This window comes from Delphinus delphis, chromosome 1 (genome assembly GCF_949987515.2).
Source record: "Delphinus delphis chromosome 1, mDelDel1.2, whole genome shotgun sequence".
NCBI classification, from domain to species: domain Eukaryota; kingdom Metazoa; phylum Chordata; class Mammalia; order Artiodactyla; family Delphinidae; genus Delphinus; species Delphinus delphis.
In genome coordinates, this window is record NC_082683.1 from 107628912 (window position 1) to 107652621 (window position 23710).

General features: G+C 43.6%; 2 protein-coding genes across 4 annotated transcripts; both read left to right on the top strand.

The window, feature by feature from the left end:
• Positions 1 to 212: 212 nt before the first annotated feature.
• CIART (circadian associated repressor of transcription) lies at positions 213 to 5000 on the top strand. 2 transcript variants are annotated; one of them, XM_060007182.1, is made up of 6 exons: positions 213 to 253; positions 816 to 1232; positions 1400 to 1475; positions 1703 to 1781; positions 1915 to 2017; positions 4123 to 5000. In XM_060007182.1, exons 2-6 carry the CDS (start codon positions 828 to 830, stop codon positions 4648 to 4650), a joined length of 1191 nt encoding a protein of 396 aa, XP_059863165.1. In that variant the 5' UTR covers positions 213 to 253; positions 816 to 827; the 3' UTR covers positions 4651 to 5000. The 2 variants fall into 2 exon arrangements, with proteins under 2 accessions (XP_059863165.1, XP_059863158.1); XM_060007175.1 differs by lacking the exon at positions 213 to 253 and adding an exon at positions 352 to 446.
• A 5174-nt stretch (positions 5001 to 10174) lies between these two features.
• Positions 10175 to 23481, top strand: MRPS21 (mitochondrial ribosomal protein S21). 2 transcript variants are annotated; one of them, XM_060029217.1, is made up of 3 exons: positions 10175 to 10262; positions 10696 to 10810; positions 23201 to 23481. In XM_060029217.1, the coding sequence occupies exons 2-3, from the start codon at positions 10728 to 10730 to the stop codon at positions 23379 to 23381; spliced, it is 264 nt and encodes an 87-aa protein (XP_059885200.1). In that variant the 5' UTR covers positions 10175 to 10262; positions 10696 to 10727; the 3' UTR covers positions 23382 to 23481. The 2 variants fall into 2 exon arrangements, with proteins under 2 accessions (XP_059885200.1, XP_059885189.1); XM_060029206.1 differs by lacking the exon at positions 10175 to 10262 and adding an exon at positions 10288 to 10480.
• Positions 23482 to 23710: the final 229 nt, after the last annotated feature.

The window sequence follows — 23710 nt, forward strand, 5'->3', positions numbered from 1 at the left end:
TCTTTATTGGCCGAGCCCCTGTATGCTGTAGCAAATGGAATGTGAACTTCAGTAACGAGAGTCACGTGCCACCGGCTAGACAACCAATGAGGTTGCGAGGTCTGTGTACGCCGGGGGAAGGCACGTGCGGAGCTGCACGTGTCTGGGAGGGGGAAGGGGCGGGACCCAGTGGGAGGGAGGCGGAGGTGGGTAGCCCTGACCCGACAGTCGGAGTAGGAGCTGGAGACAGCCTGGGCTGAGCCGACCGACACAGGTGAGGAGACTCAGGTCAGGGAGCGATCCGCGCAGCAGGATCAGACCCGGTGGGAGTGGGCTTAGGGACTCAACGCGGATATTGGTATTGAGAGGGATCGCATCACGTGGCAGGCGCGACTGGAGATGGTCCGGCGCAGGGATCCTGATCAGAAAGATTGGCAAGAGGAGGGAGGTTGCTGCCGGGTCCCTAGGTGGGTTCGGGTGCCGCAGATTTCCAGCTTGCCGGTGGCGTGATCTCAGGTAGAGAGGCTCACTACGGGGTCAGGATGAGACCAGAAGAGGCGAACCGGGGAAAGGTGTCAAATCATTATATTTACTCTGAACTAAGGGAAAAGAGTCTGTGTCAGGCTAAGAGCTGCTCTGCGGAGGCCAGAGAGGCAATCCAGGTTCTTAATGGAGGAGAGGAGGTGGGGAAGATGACTTTTTAAATTGTCCCTGAGACAGGTAATATTGGGGAGGAAGGGAGGAGATATTATGATCGCAGACAGTACACCCTAGTCTCCCAGTCCATTTCCTAATACTCAGATTCTGGTTTCAAACTCCCTCTCTTTGCTCTTCAGTTGCAGGTCCCGATGTTTGGGTACTCCGGGAGCTGCTCTCCAGCCCCTGCTTCTGAACCCATGGATTCTCCATCTAGCGTTTCTTCCTACTCTCTTTATTCCTCTTTTTCCACCTCCCCAGTGAACAGTGACTCTGGCTTCCCCTCGGATAGTGAGAGGGACGACAAGTGGGCCCATGGCCCCAGGCCAGACACTGTTGGTCAGAGGGGAGGTTCTCGGCCCAGCCCTGGTCCTATCCGCTGCAGGCAACGACCCAAGGTTTCCAGTAAGCAACCTACAGCATCTCACTCGGAACAGCGGGGCTTGGCTTCTTCTATGTCAGGATCTGGGGTCAAAAGATCAAGAGGTGGTGAATTGGAGACCAGTCTAAACATCCAGGGTTGTACCACAGAAGGAGACCTGCTCTTTGCTCAGAAGGTAAGAGAAAGCTGGGGAAAGGAGATACGACCAAGTGGCTTAGCACCCAGTTGGTTGGTAAGGACCGCATGAGGATAGTATTGGCTCTCAGATTGGGAGATGGAAGAATAAGTACTGGTGTGGGCAGTTCTTGGTCTTCTCATACCCTTTGTCCTGTTTTTCTACAGTGTAAAGAGCTCCGAGGATTCATACCCCCTCTCACAGACCTACTGAATGGACTGAAGATGGGTCGATTTGAGAGAGGTAGTTATCTGATTACTTGTATTCATTTGAGCTACATTCATCTCTCTGTCTCTCAAAATATGTTTTGAATGTGTATTTCTCTTAAGTCTTTGTTTGGGGCCTGGATGATTAGCTTTTTCTCCTGTGACAATTTCTTTAGGTGAATCCATTTTAACCCCTTCTGTCTTTCCTTTACCTGATTAAATTCTTGAATCTCAATCCTTGATCTTTCTCTTTCCTGACCCCAGGATTGAGCAGTTTCCAGCAGAGCGTGGCAATGGACAGGATCCAGCGTATAGTAGGTGTTTTGCAGAAGCCACAGATGGGGTAAGTCCCCTTGATTCTTTCCTCAGTACTTCATAAAAGAGCTCTTTCCTCAGTACTTCATAAAAAAGGACCTATCTCCAGTCCTGTCCTGTTGCTTTTTTCACACCTAATGGCTTTTTTTTTCTCCTCACAGAGAGCGTTATCTCGGAACCCTGCTACAGGTAGAAGGAATGTTAAAGACTTGGTTTCCTCATATAGCTGCCCAGAAGTCATCATTGCATAGTCAGCTGACCAAGGTGAGAACTTATAAACCTGAGGAAAAGGTGGGGAAATAACCAAAGAAATGAAGTGTACATGCAGAAATGGGCTCCCTCTTGCATTTTCTTTTGGATCTTTTCAACAAGTTTTCTTTTCAGGGAAGGGAATGCCTAAACTTCCTTCATTGTCTTGATTCCTAGGTGTTTGGGGGTTCTATTTTGTTTGGATCATCTCAAGGAACTCCATGGAATTTAGCCCTGTTCCTCATGTTGTAGCTTATCTGCTTTCTGCATAGATACAGAATGCTTTTTTACCTGGCCAAATGAATCATGCAGGAAGATTCCTCAGCTTCTCTCTGCAAATCTTTTCTCTTCTGCTGCCCCTAAACCCCTTTCCCTCTCCCTCTTTTTACTCCTTCCCAAGTACCCTTGTATCCTTCTGGAAGCATGGGTTTTGAGGACTGGTCACAAGAAGTACATCACTGGGAGGGGTGAAGGCACCCATGGGGCACCCATAAGGAGAGTGTTGCAAAGATTCTTTTATTTTTTTATTTATTTTTGGCTGCGTTGGGTCTTTGTTGCTGCACACGGGCTTTCTCTAGTTGCAGTGAGCGGATGCCAGTCTTCGTTGTGGTGCGCGGGCTTCTCATTGCGGTGGCTTCTCTTGTTGTGGAGCACGGGCTCTAGGCGCACAGGCTTCAGTTGTTGTGGTACGCGGACTCAGTAGTTGTGGTGCACGGGCTTAGTTGCTCCGCTGCATGTGGGATCTTCCCGGCCCCATGTCCCCTGCCTTGGAAGGTGTAATCTTAACCACTGCACCACCAGGGAAGTCCCTGAAAAGATTCTTAGATCTAGTGTGGAATGACCTATTTTCTGTGCCTTCAAATAATAGAGTATGTAGGGGGCACTCAAATGATAGGGAGAGGAATGTTTCCTGTAGCTAATGGACAGTCCTTGTTTTCAACTGCTGTGGGAATAATTGAGTTGTAAATAAGCAGGAGGGGACTTCCCTGGTGGCACAGTGGTTAAGAATCTGCCTGCTAACCCAGGGGACACGGGTTCGAGCTGTGGTCTGGGAAGATCCCACATGCCACGGAGCAACTAAGCCCGTGCGCCACAGCTACTGAGCCTGCGCTCTAGAGCCCACGAGCCACAACTACTGAGCCCACGTGCCACAACTACTGAAGCCCACGTGCCTGGAGCCTGTGCTCCTCAACAAGAGAAGCCACCGCAATGAGAAGCCCACGCACCACAACGAAGAGTAGCCCCCGCTCGCCACAACTAGAGAAAGCCCACGCAGCAACGAAAACCCAACACAGCCAAAAATAAACAAATAAATAAATTAAAAAAACAAAAAAAGCAGGAGGGGGACTTCCCTGGTGGTGCAGTGGTTAAGAATCTGCCTGCCAATGCAGGGGCACAGGTTCAAGCCCTGGTCCAGGAAGATCCCACATGCCGCTGAGCCACTAAGCCTGTGTGCCACAACTACTTACTGAGCCTAAGTGCCACAACTACTGAAGCCCGCACGCCTAGAGCCCGTGCTCCGCAACAAGAGAAGCCACCACAATGAGTAGCCTGTGCACCACAACAAAGAGAAGCCCCCGCTCGCCGCAACTAGAGAAAGCCCATGCATGCGCAGCAACGAAGACCCAAGGCAGCCAAAAAAATAAATAAAATAAATTTATTTTAAAAATTAAAAAATAAATACATAAACATAAGCAGGAGGATCTTGCCTGCATATTAATCTACACTTCTTAAGGAACTCAACATAGGAAATTAGAACTTAAAATACAGAAATTGGGAAATGATGATTCCAGTTAAAAATAGACTTTTTAGAAAGAAGTTCTAAAATAAATTAGTTTATAAATAGTGAGAATCTATGGGACTGTTTGTTTTATTTTGTATACGTGTGAATAGCCAGCGCCTATATAGTGTGTGGTACAAGAATTTGTTAAGTAAATGAAAGTACAGTTTGGTTACTAAAACTTTTACTTAATCATGGCCTGACAGGCAATTATCTATTGCATAAAACAAGGTATGTTAGCATTACAGAGTTCCCAAGGAAAGCAAATGTTTAAGCAACCGGGTGGAGTTAATCTGAAAGCTTTCTCATATAATTTTTTCTCTTTTCTCCCTGTCCCTAGCATTCTCCAGGCCACCACAGTTATCCAGCTGCTTCCTCTCCTGCACTTTCTGTGGAAAAGATGGACCAGACACAGCTAGGACAGCTAATATTGAAACCAAAGCAGCCGTGGCACCTCACTGAATGGCCAGCTATGAACCTCACTTGGATCCACACTACTCCAATTTGCAATCCCCCTCTCAGTTCCCCAGGTACCATCTCCTTTAGCCATGGTCCTTTAGGCACTGGAACCAGCATCGGTGTCATCCTTTTCCTCCAGCATGGAGTACAGCCCTTCACCCACTCAGCCCCAACCTCTCCAGTTCCATCTACTACTACAGCATCTCCTGTCATCCCTGGTGATCCTAAGAAACTATCTGGAGAGGGGCCTTGTTGCCACAATTTGACAGTAACTCTGCCATCAGACTGGAGCTGTACCCCATCCCCTCCTGGTCTACCCACCATGACCAGAGAGATGACCATGGGAGACCTACAACAGATGAGAAGCCACCCTTCTGTTGCTCCTGATGTCCATCCTCTCAATCCCTAATGCAGGACTTGAGACTGTAGTTTCTAATTTGTGTAAATATATGTCTCTCTATATACTTTTTAAACTGTTAATGTGTGAATTTGTGTTGAGGGAAGAGAAATCCTTTCTGATTAAATAAATTTTATACCTAAACAGTTTGCTGACAGGGGGAAATTGAAACCTTCTGCCTCGAATACCAATATTTATCCTCTGAGCTGCAGGAAAGAAAGGGGATGGGAATGTTTGTGAACCCGAGCTCCACCAAATTAGAAGTCTGGATGGGACAATATACGTCCTGTGGGAGAGGAAAAGGGACTCTCTGCTGCAATCTTCCTAGGGAACACCCTTGGGACAGTTACAGGGTTCAGAGTTGGGTTGTTTTTTCATTCAGGCCCAGAGACTAGTATCTTTCTGTTCGTGTCTCTCACTCTTGTAACCTTCCAGCTGGCCCAGACTAGCAGGTTCTACTGCTCTGGGGTAGCTCTTTGCTGTATTGGGAGCTGTTGATGCTTGTGGCTAAATGCATATGTAATCTACTGCTGCCAGAGGAGGGACACAAAAGCCCAGAACAGCCGCTGTGGTTGCCAGTTTTGAAGAGGAAGCGGTGCCCCAGAACTGTCAGAATGGGAAGTCCCCTCAGATGCTGGGCCTCCTTCTTCAAAAACCTGCAGCTGCTAAATGTATGCTACCCAGTGTCATCAAAGGGCAAAACTGAAGTCTGTGAATTTACCTACGTCTACCCTTCTCCATGCATTACTGTTTCTGATTTGTCACAGTTTCCATCAAAACCATGTCCTCTCCCAGCCTTGGCAATGTTTCAGACTACTTAGTCATTTTAGTTATTGCACATTGGCTACTTAGCATATTTCTCATAGCTGGTTATACATCTTTCACCTGTTTCCCAAGTCCTCTGTTCTCAGTGAATTATTGTCTCATTTTATTTCAGACAACATGCCCTCCCCTTAGGGCAAACTTCTCCAGTTGTGCTTTTGATTACCTTGCACCTCTGGAACTTTTGCTGAGTCACTTACGCCCTCTTTACCTTGTAACTTCCATTTGTTATTGAATTATTTATTCTTTCTTTCTCCTACAAGTAATAATTATTCCTTGTGCAAGTATGATTAGGTACCCCTTCTTGAAAATATCTCTCGAGAGACTTCCCTGGTGGCACAGTGGTTGAGAATCCCCCTGCCAATACAGGGGATGTGGGTTCGATCCCTGGTCCAGGAAGATCCCATATGCCATGGAGCAACTAAACCCATGCGCCACAACTACTGAGCCTGTGCTCTAGAGTCCGTAAGCCACAACTACTGAAGCCCATACTCCTAGAGCCCGTGCTCTGCAATAAGAAAAGCCACCGCAATGAGAAGCCTGCGCACCAAAGCGAAGAGTAGCCCCCACTCGCCACAACTAGAGAAAGCCTGCGTGCAGCAATGAAGACCCAACGTAGCCAAAAATAAGTAAGTAAATAAATAAATTTTAAAATAATTTAAAAAAAAAGAAAATATCTCTTGAGCCCAACTGCCCTCTTTCTCATCTTTTCTCTATAATTCTTGACAGAGTAGGGACTTCCCTGGCAGTCAGTGGTTATGACTGTGTGCTTCCACTGTAGTGGGCATGGGTTTGATACCTGGTCGGGGAACTAAGATCCCCCATGCCGTGCAGTGCAGCCAAAAAATTAAAAAACAAAAATGAACAAACAACCCCCCCCAAAAAAGAAGAGTAGTCTAATCATACTCTTTCTGACTCCTTTCCACCACTCAGTCCTTAAATTCTTGCAGCCTAGCGTCCACTGCTATCACTCTACTGCACCTTCTTAAGTCACTAAGAAGATCTTACAGAATTAGAGTATTATAATGTAGCTTCCATCCAGTCAATAGCTTGATCCAGGGGCTTTTACAAAGCCTAGGTACTCCATGCTCTCAGTATCATTTGACACTCTTGGTAATGCCTACTGAAACTCTCCTCCCTTGGATCCCATGTCAGCACGCTATCCTAATTCTCCTCTTACCTATCTGGCAGCAACTTCTATATCTCTTAATAGCCTCACTTCTGCCCACTCCAGAGTATGCATGTTCCCTTAGGCTCAGCCCTTGGCTCTTTTCTCTAACTACATTCCTTCACTTCAAGGTTTCATCTCCTTTCATGGTTCTAATTATTGCCTCAACTTAGAAGACTTCTGAAGCTTCATCTTCAGTCCCAATCTTTCCTGAGATGACATACTGAATGTCTACATTTCTGCTGGACAGTTCCATTTACATATTACTAACACTTAAAACATTGAAAATTTCAGCATTTTAGAGCCAAGAGGGTACCATCTGTATCTAATTCAACCCCTTCATTTTATAGATGAGAAAACTTAGGTAGCTTGTGTAAGACAACACAATGTGTCATACGGAACTCATTTTCCAGTCTGGTACCTTTTCTAGTGCTCACCAATCAAACTATTATCCTTCTTTTAGAGATGTCCCGTTCTGCCTTTTTACAACCTCTTTTTCTTCTGTTAATGATGGTACCATCATTTTTCTTTTAATTCTTTAAAATATTTATTTATTACTTATTTATTGAGGCCGCGTCAGGTCTTAGTTGTGGCACACGGGATCTTCATTGCCGCGTGCAGGCTCTTTAGCTGTGGCATGTGGACTCTTAATTGCGGCATGCGAACTCTCAGTTGTGGCATGCGGGATCTAGTTCCCCAACCAGGAATTGAATCTGGGCCCCCTGCATTGGGAGCACAGAGTCTTACCCACTGGACCACCAGTGAAGCCCCGGTACCATCATTTTTCTATATAACTAGGCTTAAAACGTGGTGTATTTAATCACCAAATCCCTTTTATTCTGTATTTGGAATGTCTCTTGAAATCTATTTCTTCCTATCCATTCCATTGCCACCTCTCTGGTCTAAACCTTAACTATAGCAATAGCCTCTCTTACCTCTAAACCCTTCTCACTGATAACAAGATTAGTCTTCCTGGAACAATGCTTTGCATGTCATTACCTATTCAATGGCTCCCTGGTATTTTGAGAAGAAAGTCTAGAGCCTTTAGTCAAGGTCTCTGTTTCTCCCCCTGCTCCCCTGTATGATCCCTCTGTTGCAGGTTTTTGTTGTTTTTGTTGTTTGCCCTGAACACTGTAAGCCTTTTTGCCTCTAAACTCCTGTTCATGCCATTCACCTTGCCCAGCCTTTCCTGCTTCTGTTAACTAAGCCCTACACTTCTTTCCATGACTAACTCAAGTCCTTCTCCCAATTATTCGCTCCATTAAAGATATATATGCTTAGTCTTTGGCCCTTTACTCCTTCAAATGAAGTCAGGTACATAAACTGCTTAGTACAAGGTTTGGTATATTGTAGGTTCTCAAAAATGCTACTTTTCCTCTTCTTATCTTTCAAAGTATTTTTATATTTTATCCCATTTGATTCCCATGACAAATTTTGTGTGATTGACAGCAGATATTAGTTCCATTTTACAAATGAGGAAATAGACTGAGCGTTTAAGTCAGGGCTTAGCAAGAGCCAGATAGATATATGCTTTGTGGGCCATACATCTCTGCTGCAACTACCCAACTCTGCCATTGTAGCCCAAAGCAACTATACCTAATATATAAACAAACAGCACAGCTGTGTTCCAATAAAGTTTTATTTACAAAAGCAAGAGTGGAGCTGGGTTTGATCGGTAGGCAGTACTTTGTAGACTACTGGTTTAAGTGACTTGTTCAAGGTCATATGCCTCAGTATCAGAATTTGCGTAGAATCCAGATCTCCTGACTTCCAATCCTTGCTTTACACTATATTATGTTGCCTATGTAATTTATTTTGCATTCAATATATGCTACCTTGTTTTACTATTTATTTTTTATGGCTACTTACTGTCTTTTGGTAGTCCAAGAGTCAGTGGCATGACACAAAGTAGGCATTCAATAAAAGTTTGTTGATAAGCATAATCATGTTCCAGTCTAGCTCTATTTTGGTACTTTGAACCTGGCTTACTCTAAAGCAGGCTTCAGGGTTTTTTTTATTTTTAGATTTTTTTAAAAAATAAATTTATTTATTTATTTTTATTTATTTATTGGGTCTTAGTTGCTGTGTGCAGGCTTTCTCTAGTTGCGGGGGCTACTCCTCCTTGCAGTGTGCAGGCTTCTCATTGTGGTGGCTTCTCTTGTTGCAGAGCTTGGGCCCTAGCCCCAGTGGTTGTGGCTCGCACGCTCTAGAGTGCAGGCTCAGTAGTGGTGCACAGGCTTAGTTGCTCCGCGGTGTGTGGGATCTTCCCAGATCAAGGCTCGAACCCGTGTCCCCTGCATTGGCAGGTGGATTCTCAACCACTGCACCACCAGGGAAGTCCAAGGCTTCAGTTTTTGTGTGAGGTCTCTTAGCATAATTGATGACGATACATCTGTGTGTGTGTATGTGCCTCTGTGTTTTAGGGGAGGTAACCAAAGAACCTTATTACACAAGTACCTGGTTAGGACCTACTTTCTTCTGCGCCTTTCCCTACTGTATTCCAGTAGATCTGAACATATGTGAATAACCATAAAATGATATATATGTAGAAGTAACATACGAATAAAATAAAAGGAAAGCTGTTTCCACAATGAGGAAGAAATAAAAAAGGAGTTATTTATACTGTCACTAGGAGACAAATGAGATAGAAGCTGACATAAAAGAGTCTTTGATTCTAAATCCTGCAGGTGTTTCCCAATTCTTGTTTTTTTTTAATTTATATTTTTGTCTGCGTTGGATCTTCGCTGCTGCTCACAGGCTTTCGCTAGTTGAGGCGAGTGGGGACTACTCTTTGATGTGGTGCACGGGCTTCTCATAGTGGTGGCTTCTCTTGTTGCAGAGCACCGGCTCTAGGCGCGGGCTTCGTTGCTCCGCGGCATGTGGGATCTTCCCAGACCAGGGCTCAAACCCGTGTACCCTGCATTAGCAGGCGGATTCTTAACCACTGCGCCACCAGGGAAGCCCTGTATTGATTCTTTCTTCAGTGATTTCACTGTATTTAGTGAAATGTCTGAGAAGGTGATGTTATAGGAATCTGATAGTATGTTCATTTCATTTTTTTTTTTTCCTTAGTTTTCAGGCAGATGAGGGGGTAAAACTCTTTTCCATCTGGAGAGCAGATCTCAAGGAATCTGTCCTTGGCGAAAACAGGAAGCATGCTCAGGAAGCTTCGCCTATTCTTATTTTCCTTCCAGAAAAAGAAATGGATTATCTATTTAAGGTTTAATAGGATTACAGCAGAGATTGGCACCACATTTTAAATCAACTATACTTCAATTTAAAAAAAAAGATTTAATAGGATTAAGGGGTACGGAATCGGGCTGACCTCTGATGCCGAAGGACGGCGACTCCACGAGAAAGCGAGGAATCCGTTTAGGGCAGAATTTAAGGCAACAAGTATTTTGCTTTGTCAGGTGTTGAGTCCAGGCCCGGGGGTTGGCGGTGGTGGGGGAGGATTAGAGAAACAGCCAACCCCAGCCAGAAGGACGGTTGCCATGGTTTCCACGTAGCTTCATTTCCCTTTCAGCCTCATTGTCTTCGCGCGGCGCTGGAGATCACGCAACTTCCGCTTCCGGTCGGGGCGGGCTTCCAGTCGGCTGGGCGCCGAGCGTTGAGGACCTTGTGCGGGGGAAGGGTAAAGTGAGGCGGGTGTGGCGGGAGGGCGGGGTTCTCGCGATTCCCCCCTTCCAGGCACGGAGAGACCCTGTTCCCGGCTCCCACCCCAAACCGTCCTGGGACGAGGAGCGGTAATTGGGAGGGAGAGGGGACGCCTGCGGCGCGTCCCGGTCTCCCATGACCGGCCAGATAAATCTACGTGGGGACGCCCTGCTACCGTCTGTCTTCTTCCCTATGGTAGGGTTTGTATTGGCAAAGAGATCGGGCGAATCTTGATAACAGTCGCGTATACTTTCTAGGATATGAGGACTTGCAGGTGCCCCAGTCGCGCATGTTCCAGAGCCCGTTGCATTTCCGGTTCCTGAATAAGCTACGTCGTTGTGTATTCTGTTGTGTTTCTCTTTATTAGCTGGTCTCTATACTTTACTACCCCTTTCTCCGTCATACTTTAGGTCCTGCAGACTGAAGACTTAAATCCAAGGTCATGGCAAAACATCTGAAGTTCATTGCCAGAACTGTGATGGTACAGGAAGGGAATGTGGAAGGTGCATACAGGACCCTAAACAGGTAACTGGTTAGGGACCAGAATCATGCCTAGACCAACTCTTGAGAAGTGCGGTGGTTATTCTCTCACTTCCCCTGTTGTAGGTTGTCTCAAACCAGTGCCAGCCCAGGTGTTCACAGCCTTGAAACTTCTCAGACCCTCAGTTTACTATATTAAAAATGAAATTCTTTCCCAAACCTAACTGTGAGGCTTACTTATCAGCCGTCATTCCTTTGATAATGAACCTGAATTCTATCCAAGACTTTAAAAAGAGCCCAAAGGGAAAATCAAGTTATAAAATTGCTAGTAAGCGAAAACATAGTACATGATATATAGAAAGCTGAGTGAGGGATTGGTGTGGGACAAGGCTAATGGAAAAGATGAACTCAGATTTGGGATCTTAGAGAAGCAAGCAAGAGATAGAAAAGTGTTACAGGTTCAGAGAAAGGTTAACAACACAAGCAAAAACAAGATGGAAATGAACTGGCTGGAGTGGAGGAGCTGTATTGAAAGGTTTTGAATGCTAGGGTAAGAGATGTAGAATGACTCTAATAAAAAACGCCTCACAGTTGTGGTTTCTCAAGAAAATAGTTCCTTAAGCTTCCCTTATCACTAGTTGTAAGGATTTTGAGTTTCACTTATCATTTTTTCCCCAGTGAAGCAGAGTTTGGAGAAACAAATGCTTGTTGAGTTGAATTATCAAATAATTATATGAAAGAGATGTTAATATATGAGCTGGTCCTCTGCCTTAAGGCCACTAAGGTGGTAGCTTTATGTCAGAAGTAAGAGAAGCCTAGGGAGATTGAGTTATATTCCTTGGGTTACAATTGTTGAATGGTGGAAAGAAGCATAAATCACAATTTTCTAGTGCAATGTTCTTTGCTCTGTTACTACATTATTGACTAGTTTCTCTGGAAATGGAGAGACCTATGGCAGTCACTCTGCAGTTAAGAATCCTTATTTGATTGGGTTTAAATATAGGTGGGGTTCTTGGGGACTAAGAAGGTAAATGAAAGAGAACCAATTCTTATCCAAGCAAAGAGTTCTAGGTGTGGAGGGCTGGATGGCAGAGGACCATAGTAAATGAGGACAAAGGTGCTGTCAGAAGCTATGTAATTGAGAAGCAGTTGCAGGCTGAGGATGATTTGTATGTCTTTTAAAAGGATCTGGTCTTGGGTCAGCCTCTTCTTTCAGTGACTGTGCATGCCAGTCATATCCTTGGGCAGAAGCTGTTCCCTCTGCATTTTCACTTGCGTCTAAAGTAAAGATAATCAGTTAAGTACAGGGCAGTAAGATAATCCTATTTCATGTTTTTGTATTGCTGCTCATTCCCTACTCTCCTATTTTAGACCTTTAAGTGGCATGTCTGTGGGAGGGTTGAGATGTCTAATGATCTTTCTCTGCCCCTATACTGGAAGTACCAAGTGAATGTCTTTACAGATTCTGAAGTGAATTAGCTAGTGAGATGAAATGCTGAATTTGGGGAAAGGAAGTCTTGTAGATTACCTCACCCTTCTGACCTCTTCCTGTAAGTTTTTTGTTTGTTTGTTTTTTGGTTGTGCAGTGCAGCTTGCAGGATCTTAGTTCCCCACGAGGGATTGAACCTGGGGCCCCTGCAGTACAAGCGCAGAGTCCTAACCACTGGACCGCCAGGGAATCCCAAGTTTTTTTCTGTATGATTTATTTTGGTGGATTTAGATGGGTCTTCTAACTAGGGTGACTGTGATGTTTGTATTGTTAAGGGATGTCAAAGGGCAGCTGTTAACCTGATGGTAAAACAAATTGCCAGAGGCTCAGCTTTAGCTCCCCTCACCTCTTTTATTCTTAAAGAACAAATAACACAAAAGCAAGAATTTTGTTTTTAGGAAATTAACTACTCTGATGAAGAACCAAAAAATAATTTGTGCAGCATTATTTATTGAACTATTTCTTACAGTTGTATCAAGAAAGTAGCTACAGGGAATTCCCTGGCAGTCCAGTGGTTAGGACTCTGCCCTTCCACTGCATGGGGCACGATTGGGGGTGGGGAGGTGGGGGCGTGAACTAAGATCCCACATGCTGCGCAGCATGGCCACAAGGCCAAAAAAAGAAAGAAAGAAAGAAAGTAGCTGCAACTTTTAATACTTTTTTTTTTTTTTTTTTTTTTTTTTTGGCGATACGCAGGCCTCTCACGTTGCGGAGCACAGGCTCTGGACGCGCAAGCTCAGCGGCCATGGCTCACGGGCCCAGCCGCTCCGCGGCACGTGGGATCTTCCCGGACCGGGGCATGAACCCGTGTCCCCTGCATCAGCAGGCGGACTCTCAACCACTGCGCCACCAGGGAAGCCCCTTAATACTTTTGACCAAAGCCAGGCCTAAAAATAGTTTTCTCACATAAATGAGGCAGTGTAACTTAGTGGTTTAGAGCACAGAGCCAACTGACTGGTTCAGATCCCTGCTGTGCCATTTATTGGCCTCATAATCTGTGATTAGCTACTTAATATCTCTGCCTCAGTTTCTTCAGTAAAATGGAACTAATAATAGTGCCCACCTCATAGGGTTGATGTGAGGATTAAGTTAGTAATATAAATAAATTGCTTAGGACAGTGCTTGGCACATAGTAGGCATTATGTGTTAGCTATAATCATAATTTGGAAGTAACTGTAAGGGAGTTTTTACCCTTTTGGTTTTACTTCGTGGGTGATTTGTTTATTCATTTGTTTTGAGAGATTGACAGTTTGCTTTAACTGTTTTTTCTCTTATGCTCCCTGATTATCAAGTTATGCTCAAGGTGGCCTGGAGGTGAAAAAATGAGAAAATAATTTAGCTTTATTTTGTCCTGAGGCTCTAGTTGGCTGCTGGTATATTGGAATGACTTTTCCTATACATGCTGGTACTTTCCAACCAAGGCTTCTTCTCTATATGCTAATGCTAATCTCATTTTGAAATAACAGCATTTACTCCCTCTGTATGCACTGCTCCCTCATCCCCCATTTCCACTTACAAAAATTGAAAACCTGAAAAACAAAATGTTTCTAACTTCCTTCCTAAAGGAGTTGATCATCTCTCTATTGATGCCAAGTCTGCAGAAAGCATAAGGCCAATTCACCTTCTGAGAGAAGACTCTTCTATTTTTTTGCCTGGGATTGTTCTAATTAACCTGGAAACAAATCTCTGTATCTCCGCCTCTTATGAAATCCTAATTTAGCAAATACCTTTGTATTTAAGCAACATGAGGGTTTTGCTTTTCCTGTTTTTTCTTTTCTTTTTTTTTTTTTTTTCATTTTGTCTGAAAATCTTTCCTGATCCCAGGTGTGGAGTGGGTGTAGGTGAGAAAAAAAGAAATAAATGACAGAAGGTGAGGTGTGTTTGGATACCTTCTGTCATCTGGCCTGGCCTAATACTATCTTATACCTTCTTGTTCCTAAGAATCTGTTTTCAAATATCTCTAAATTGATTTCTTCCTTCTTTCCTTTTTTCTTCCCTCCTTCCTCCTTTTTGTTAAACAAGAGCCCCATACTTTTAAGATTCTCTTTTTATAGGTGAATTGCAGTTTATGCATACTTTTTTCCTGGGTAGAAATGCTCATTTTAGTCAGAAACAGCAGGAAACTGGTCAGTGTAACGCTATGTGGTTTTTGACCCTGCTGCCAATCACCTGGGGGAATCTTTATTTAAAACAAAAAACAAAAACCCTTGTGATGTCAGGGCCCAACCTGAGACTAAATCAATCTCTCGATGGTGGCGTCTGACCAGCAGCATTTTTTACAATGTCTCATGAGATTTTAATATTCAGCTAGGATTTTAATAGTCTTAAGGGTAGAGACCTATGCTTTTTCATTTGTATATTCCTTGCATTTACCAAAGTGTCAGGTGCATAGAAAGCTCTCAATAAATGTCTACTTAATGAATATAAATGTTCCTTTATCTTCTGTCACTCCCTAAGTTTAGTGTTTGTCAAACCTTTCCACTGAAGTATACTTAACAGGAGAGGAGAGTGAAGGAACTATAAGGGGTTCTTCCACCGCAAGCAAACATGGAATTTCTTTTTTTAATCTCTCTTTTTTAAATTAAAATTTTAGGTGATTTTTATTTGTTGTCTTTACGTTTGTTTTAGGGCTAGCACCCCCACTTCCACTCTAGTTAAAGTTGGTCCTCCAGGCAGATGCATTGAATTTATCTAGAGATTTTTGTCTTTGGATAGTACCCTTGGCATTCTATCAAGTATCCTAGGTAAGAAATGTGGTATTACTTTTTCCTCACTCCAGGGAGGAACATAGGAATAGATCTGGGGGGGAAAAATAGATCTGGGGGGGGAAAACAATGTACATTGCTGAAAAAGAAAAGAATTTGATCAGAAAGGAGAGGCATGGTTAGGCAGAAAAAAAAAATGAAGAAATTCTGGTCCCAGATACTCAGGGCCTGAGGTGTGATAATCTCGTTTTAGGCTTCCTTATGAATTTGGAAAACTCGAACTTTGTGACTAAGGTTATCTAGGAAAACAGTGCAAGAAGTGCATGGTTGGAAGAAGCCAGCCTGGAGCAAGTATTATGGCAGTGATTTTTATAATCTTTGGGGAGGATATGTATTTTGTCAATGTAGATTTATTCTTTAGGAAGCTGCATTTATGTTCCTTTTTATCTTGGAGTGTTAGATACATATCCTTAAATTGTATTTTAGCCTCAGGAGAAAAAAGTGAACAAATATTTTGTTCTTAAAATAGGCAAGGACTTTTAAGCATCCAAATGTGAGCACGTTGGTTCTGGAGTGTCCCAGCCTTCCTGTCTGTCAGTCTGTCAAACACAGTAAACACAGTATTTTCTTTCTTTCCTTTTTTTTATAAATTTATTTATTTTATTTATTTTTGGCTGCATTGGGTCTTCGTTGCTGCGTGTGGGCTTTCTCTAGTTGCGGGGAGCGGGGGCTACTCTTCATTGTGGTGCACGGGCTTCTCATTGCGGTGGCTTCTCTTGTTGCGAAGCATGGGCTCTAGGCGCGCAGGCTTCAGTAGTTGTGGCTCACTGGCTCTAGAGCGCAGGCTCGGTAGTTGTGGCGCATGGGCTTAGTTGCTCCACGGCGTGTGGGATCTTCCCGGACTAGGGCTTGAACCCATGTCCCCTGCATTGGCAGGCGGATTCTTAACCACTGCACCACCAGGGAAGCCCAGTATTTTCTTTCTCTTTCTTTCTTTTTTTTTTTTTTAAATTTATTTATTTAATTTATTTATTTTTTGGCTGCGTTGGGTCTCCGTTGCTGCGCGTGGGCTTTCCCTAATTGAAGTAAGCGGGGGCTACTCTTCGTTGTGGTGCACAGGCTTCTCATTGCGGTAGCTTCTCTTGTTGCGGAGCACAGGCTCTAGGCACACAGGCTTCAATAGTTGTGGCATGCAGGCTCAGTAGTTGTGGCTCATGGGCTCTAGAGCTCAGGCTCAGTAGTTGTGGCACATGGCTTAGTTGCTCTGCAGCATGTGGGATCTTCCTGGACCAGGGCTCGAACCCATGTGCCCTGCATTGGCAGGCAGATTCTTAACCACTGAGCCACCAGAGAAGCCCTTTTTTTTCTTGTATTGAAGTACAGTTACTGTATAATATTATATAAGTTACAGGTGTACAATATAGTGATTCACAATTTTTTAAAGGTTATACTCCATTTATATTATTGTAAAATATTGGCTATATTCCCCATGTTGTACAATATATTCTTGTAGCTTATTTATTTATTTATTTGGCTGCGCCATGCAGCTTTGGGGACCTTAGTTTCCTGACCAGGGATCAAACCCAGGCCCTGGCATTGAAAGTGGTGAGTCCTAACAACTGGACCGCCAGGGAATTCCTCTTGTAACTTATTTTATACCTAATAGTTTGTACTTCTTAATCCTCTACCCCTATATTGCCCCTCCCCTCCCCTCTCCCCACTGGTAACCACTAGTTTGTTCTCTATATCTGTGGGTCTGCTTCTTTTTGTTACTTTCACTAGTTTATTGTATTTTTTAGATGCCGCATATAAGTGAGATTATACAGTATTTGTCTTTCTCTATATGACTTATTTCACTTAAGCATAATGCCTTCCAAGTCCATCCAAACACAGTATTTTCTGACACTTTACTTCTTTTCCTCTGGTTTTCCGTAATGTCCTCTGGCTGCCTTTGCTGTATATCTCTCTTAAATCCCGGGCTTCTCCTCGTTTCTCTCAGCTTTCTGATAGTTGGTAGTTTAAAAATAAGTTGCATGTTCTGTGGTCTAATTACAACAATAGGTATGAGAGCAAATGAGAGGAGAGGGAGGTGGTTAAAGCTTTAGCATGTTTGGAGCACAGATGTAGTCTTACATAGGAAATAGCCTATGTGTCTGCACAGTGAGACCACCACAAAATGCTTGTTATATAACCAAGGGCCCTCATTGGTGCCCTGGGATGAAGAGATGGAGAGTGGGGGGTCATTAGGAAGCCCTGCGTGATTGGCTGGTGCCCAAGTAAAGAAAGGCAAGCACACTGGAAGCATGCCCAGTTGAACCCTTTTATTCCTGGTAGGTGAGCTTCTGGGCCCATTGAGTCCTTCTGTGTACATGTTGATCCTGATGTAGGCTGGCTACACTGACATGTGAGTCTGCCACCCCCAAATTCCCCAGCCCAGACAGCTCAGCTCCTTTTACATAGTCTGTTGAACTGGCAGCTGAGTTCTCCTTAAATGTTAGGTTGCCAGGTGCCCAAACTCCAGGTTGATCTGTTTACTCTAAACCCCTTGGTTGACTAGTCCTTGAACTACCTGTGAAAGCAGAAGCATCATTAGTAACACCCTCTCTATTTACTTCATGAGTTCTACAAAACTCTTCCTACATCCTTTATTAGAAGTGAGTTGAGTAGATGCCTCTACTTTAGGGATTCTGGAACATTTGAAGATAATCTGTGCTTTTTCAGGATACCTAGAAAGTGCACGGTAAGGAAGGAAATCCTCACCTTGCACCTTGGAATTTATTTGGTTTGTGTTTTGGAACTAGAACCATCCAAGGAACACCATTTAGCAACCCCATCATTATGTTGGGGGCCACCGATCTTTTCACTTTTTTCACCTCCTCTAACATTCCTTTGGTACTTTTTTCTTGTCTGTCTTTTCTGCCTGACCACACAGGCATTTACTTGGTAAGATGATCACTTCTGTTTCAGAACCCTTTTGAAACTCCAGTAGGATACCTGAGTGTGTTTCTAAACTCCTCCTCCTTTTGCTGTTTTCTTTCATACTACTTTAAACTGTCTTTGTCATTCCAGTAGGCTCTTCTTCCTAGGTGAAGTCATACCTAGGGTCTCTGTTCTTTTCATAGTCTCTCCTCAAATCCAGTCTCCTTGCCCTTTTTATATTTCCAGTCTTTCCCTTTCAGGCACTTTTGTTGTTGTTGTTTTTTCTGTTTTTTCTCTAATATACTAGTCTCTAGTCCAAAAAGTGGCCTTCATTAAATAGCAGTAAACAGGGTCTAGACAGAAATAAATACTTAATTGTTTGGATCAATTCCTTTCCCTTTGTGTGCCATGTCTTCTTGGCTTGCATCTTTTTACTCTAATTAAGGAGCCTGGCCCAGCTCTTTCCTCCCTCATTTTTCGCTTTGCCCATGGGCACCGCAATAATTTGTCTTTCAAACCTCAGTGGTTTTTGTTTGAGAAGCAGAGTGCTATTACAGAGCACTGCACTAAAGACCTGAATTCTACTGCTAGCTCCATTTTGTGACCTTGGGCAGGTCAGCCTCTCTAAACTTCAGTTTTCTAATCTGTAAAGAGATGACAGGAACTCCCCTGGTGGTCCAGTGGTAAGATCCTGCATGCCGTGTGGTGCGGCCAAAAAAAAAAAAGATGACATTACCTGCTTAATCAGTTTCATAGGATAATGATTAGGGTCATGGATATGAAAATGCTATCTAAAGTCTAATGTGCCATTTTAGTAAAGGTAATATTGAGGCCTTCTGAGCTAATATTCCCAAGAACTGTGTCTGTTAGAAAGTAACTTAATCCCTTGAGCTGTGGACATTTGTCAGTCACCAAGAGGATTCATTTTTGTCATACATTTACTGATATTTGCTCTTTTGCCAAGTACTATATTAAATGCAAAAATAAAAGACTTACTCTCTAACCTTAGAAAGCACACAACCCTGTAAGGGAGAATTTAAAAACTAAAAAACCAAACATGGCTAAATATAATACTGTCTGATCAGTGCTTTAAAAGTGTACTGTGGCATTGGTTCTCCCTGGACCATTAGCAGCAAAATCATTTGGGAACTTGTTAGAAATGCAGATTCGTGGGCCCCACCCTAGACCTGTGGAATCAGAAACGAGGTGGCACAGCAGTCAGTGTTTTAACAAGTTTTCCAGGTGACTGTTGCATGAGTCTCAAAGTTTGAGAACCACTGTGCGTTGGGAACAGAGAGAAGGAGTGATTAATTTCTCCTGGACCAGTTTACAAATATCATTACCCGTTGATCTGGGCCTTTGAAGAATAAATAGCCTTTCATAAAACAGAAAAAGAAAGGAATCATATTCTCAGAGAACATCATGAACAAATGTAAAAAATACATGTGTAGTGTGTTTGGAAAACACCTAGTTCAACATAGGCTTTTTAGGACAAGTTATTAAAGATAAAGCTAGAGAGAGAGAGGGTGAAGCTCAATTGTTTAGGACTTTGAGCTTAGACTAGTGGTTCCCAAATTTATCTGCACATTGCAATTACTTAGGGAACTTAACAAACCCTGCCCGTGTCCCTCCCCTCTTGTGACTTAATTGGAATGTTTTAAAGATCCCCAAGTGATTCTAATGTGCAAACAAGTTTGGGAACCACTGGCTTAGACTATTTTGTTTATTGGGAAAGATTTTTTAACATCAGAGTACACAATCTGATTTATTTTTTATAAATTTATTTATTTATTTATTTTTGGCTGCATTGGGTCTTCGTTGCTGCGTGCAGGCTTTCTCTAGTTGGGGCGAGCGGGGGCTGCTCTTCGTTGCGGTGTGCAGGCTTCTTATTGTAGTGGCTTCTCTTGTTGTGGAGCACAGGCTCTAGGAGCACGGGCTTCAGTAATTGCAGCACGCGGGCTCAGTAGTTGTGGCTCATGGGCTCTAGAGCGCAGGCTCAGTAGTTGTGGCGCACAGGCTTAGTTGCTCCGTGGCATGTGGGATCTTCCCAGACCAGGGCTCGAACCTGTGTCCCCTGTATTGGCAGGCGGATTCGTAACCATTGCGCCACCAGGGAAGTCCCACAATCTGATTTATGTTTTAGGACAATAATTGGTGTAGGGAAGGAGAATGGAAATAGGGCAGCCTGTTTACCCTTCACAATTCAAATAAGGTATCCGTTAGAAAGCTTTCATAACCACCTTCTTATCAAGTCCAGATTATATACCTCTCCTGTGTGCTTCCCTTATCTTTGCATCTATCACATTCTATTGTAATTCTTACATAATTGTCTTCTCTACTAGACTGCAAGGGTAGGGAACTATGCCTAAGTTTGTTTTATATCCTCAGCATTTAACACAGTGTCTGGTACAGAGTTGGGATTCCATAAATACTTATTGATTAAATGACCAGTTAGATGATTATTTCAGTACAGGTATAAGGACCATAATAAGAGCTGTAGCCATAGGGAAAGGAGAGAAGGAAAAGATCTAAGAACTATTTCAGGTTATAGAATGTATAGGATATTGTAAATGTGAGTGTAGGAAGTAAAGGAGAAGGCCTACTCCAGGAACATGGTGAGATTTTTAGCTTGACTAACTGGTGATGCCATTAGCAGAGAGAGTACAGAGGAGGAAGAATGAATTTTAGGAGGAGATAATAAAATTGGTTTTTGTGGGGTTTAAGGCAATTGGAAACATCAGTCTAGTTCTAAGATAAGATTGGGGCTAGAGATAATGATTTAAGAGTCAACCAGTGTCTGGGTCCGTTCTCAAGTGTGGCTCTACATTAGAATTACTGAGGGGTGTTTTAAAATATACCCAGTGTATAACCCCACTGGAGACCAATTAAATCAGAATCTCTGAGGAACGGGACCAAGGCATGAATACTTTTTAAAGGCTCTTCAGGAAATGATTGCATTGTGCACAGGGTTGAAGCCCGTGGTAAAGTTTAAGGGAATCATGTAGAACCAAAAAGGAGGTGGTTTACAGTCAGAATCTGGAGGGATACCAACAGTTAAGGGTAAATTAGGAAGAAAGCCAGCAATGGAAACCCTTTTGTGGGCCAAGATACTGAGTCTTTGGTGCCCTACTTTTTTTTGGCTGCGTTGGGTCTTCGTTGCTGCGCGCAGGCTTTCTCTAGTTGCGGCAAGTGGGGGCTACTCTTTACTGCAGTGTGTGGGCTTCTCATTGCGGTGGCTTCTCGTGGTGGTGGCTTCTCGTTGTGGAGCACGGGCTCTAGGCGCGTGGGTTTCAGTAGTTGCAGCATGTGGGCTCAGTAGTTGTGGCACACGGGGCTTAGTTGCTCTGTGGTATGTGGGATCTTCCTGGACCAAAGATTGAACCTGTGTCCCCTGCATTGGCAGATAGATTCTTAACCACTGTGCCACCAGGGAAGTCCCCTGGTGCTCTGCTTTTCTATTGTACAACTCTAGTGTTGGATCCACATGACTTCTGGGCATGACTGTGTTTTCAACAGAACCTGAATTATCTACTCCTCCCACTTCTGGGAGTTGGCAACAATTCCCTTGCCTCCCATCTCCCTGCCACTAAAACCTAGACAAACTGATCTTACAAATCAGCAGGAGCCTAGGAGAGGATCCCAAAGGATAGTGGTTCCCATGTCTATTCACATTTGTAATGTACCCAAAGCTCAAATCTTTTCAAGTACATGTTCAATCTATTATTGTTATCTTGGGCCTTTGGTATAACATACCAGCAATAAATAGGGTTTCCCACTGAGCGAAAGTAGCTGGTAGTTTCTTACTTTTATTTCCTTCTGCTGTCCCCCTTCCAGTTATAATAGCCATGTCTCAACTTCTCTACCTCCAATTGTGTTTTTGACTTACTTTTTACATGTAATGAAAGGAAAGAGTAGGCAGGAATGGGGTCGTGTAAGGTGCCTCCAGACCTCCTCAGGACCAACTGATGATGAGTTGAGAGGGAGAGACAAGTTTCAGATTGGAGCCAGAGCTCTCAGGAGCCCAGGGATAAGGTAGGTTATAGAATAAACCCCCGTGTCCTCTTGGCTCAGTGAGAACAAAGGGGCTGGTTTGAGTTAAGCATGTTATGAATCCAAGAGAAACTGTGTTGTAAGGAATTAGGTGGGCAGGAAAAAACAAATTGAACTAAATTAAGATTAATAAAATATGGTTTCTGTCTTCAGGGATTATTAGTCTAGTGAGGGAGACATTTGTATAAATAACTAACAGAATGGCAAAATGAAATAATCTCTAAATAGGTATACAACAAAATTATTTTCTCTAAGAAGATGAGAAAGCTTTTGTGGAGAGATGGCATCTGGATTTAGCATCAAAAAGATGTGGAAAATCTCAGAAGGTTGGCAGCTAGGGGTTGGGGATGGCATTCTAGGCTGAGGAAGCAGTGTGAGTAAAGACTTGGTATTAATGTGTGTTCAGAGAGTAGTCAGTAAAATAGTGTGGTTGGAGAATGTGGTACATGGAAAAATCATGGTTGAGGCTGTTATTTTTTTTTTTTTTTTTTTTTTTTTTTTTTTTTTTGCGGTACGCGGGCCTCTCACTGTGGTGGCCTCTCCTGTTGTGGAGCACAGGCTCCGGACGCGCAGGCTCAGCGGCCATGGCTCACGGGCCCAGCCGCTCCGCGGCATGTGGGATCTTCCCGGACCGGGGCACGAACCCATGTCCCCTGCATCGGCAGGCAGACTCTCAACCACTGCGCCACCAGGGAAGCCCGAGGCTGTTATTTTAATGCTCCCATTTGTATCACTGTTGTGATAAGGGCCTCTTCTTTCCCTGTATTAAATGGGCCCAGATATTTCTCAGACTTACAGACTTCAGCTGCATCAGCTCTTAAACACAGTAGGGGTGGAACTACATTCTCCACTAAGGACCACATAGGAATCACCCCTAGTTATTTTTTCCCATTGCAAATGACTTACCCATTTGAAAATTCTGAAATGGCCCCTTGGTTGAGACTCACTGCCATAGGGAGCCACTGTTCTTTTGGGTCTGTGCCATATCCCTCAGGTGTGTTGTGGTAGAAAAAAAAAAAAAGGTTGAGAACATGACCATGACTATAAACTCCCCAAGAACAAGGACTATATAATTAATTGCCTTTTTATTTCCCCACATATTACTGTTTGGTGCCTGGCCTCTATATGTTGGCAGTTAATGCTGTATTGTCACTATTTCACACCATTTTTACAGACACCAGTTATTTGGTCAATTGACTTCTGATCATTGTGAAACTGGAAAAGAACAATAAGGAGCCTAAGCCTCTAACTTCATTGCCTGTCTTTATACAGAATCCTTACCATGGATGGGCTCATTGAGGACATAAAGCGACGGCGATACTACGAGAAGCCTTGCCGCCGGCGACAGAGGGAAAGCTATGAAACCTGCCGGCGAATCTACAACATGGAAATGGCTCGCAAGATCAACTTCTTGATGCGAAAGAATCGGGCGGATCCGTGGCAGGGCTGCTGAGGCCTGTGGATAGGAGGCCCCATGTGAAAATCCCTATCCAGCTGTCTCCACCTCTTTTCTTTCTCCCACCCCATTTTCTCTTACCTTTCTTACAATAAACTCACGTATATGCAAGAAGGCCTGCATATATAGAAGCAATCCTACTAGTCAGCAATAGACACTTTCTTGTATTAAGTCAAAGAGAAACCGAGTCCAAAAGTAGTCTGGGAGTAGAACGGTGGTTGCCAAGGGCTGGTGTTGGGAGGAGGGGAATGGGAAATTATTGTCTAATGAGAGCAGAGTTTCAGTTTGGGAAGATGAAAAAGTTCTGGAAGTGGATAGTGGTGATA

What these genes read in the sequence shown, in the direction of transcription:
- CIART (XM_060007182.1), top strand. Translation starts at nt 828, where the DNA reads ATGTTTGGGTACTCCGGGAGCTGCTCTCCAGCCCCTGCTTCTGAACCC. An exon ending in GATGGGTCGATTTGAGAGAG is followed by an intron (nt 1,476 to 1,702) that starts GTAGTTATCTGA and finishes TCCTGACCCCAG; the next exon opens with GATTGAGCAGTTTCCAGCAG. An exon ending in TTGCAGAAGCCACAGATGGG is followed by an intron (nt 1,782 to 1,914) that starts GTAAGTCCCCTT and finishes TTCTCCTCACAG; the next exon opens with AGAGCGTTATCTCGGAACCC.
- MRPS21 (XM_060029217.1), top strand. Translation starts at nt 10,728, where the DNA reads ATGGCAAAACATCTGAAGTTCATTGCCAGAACTGTGATGGTACAGGAA. An exon ending in GCATACAGGACCCTAAACAG is followed by an intron (nt 10,811 to 23,200) that starts GTAACTGGTTAG and finishes GTCTTTATACAG; the next exon opens with AATCCTTACCATGGATGGGC.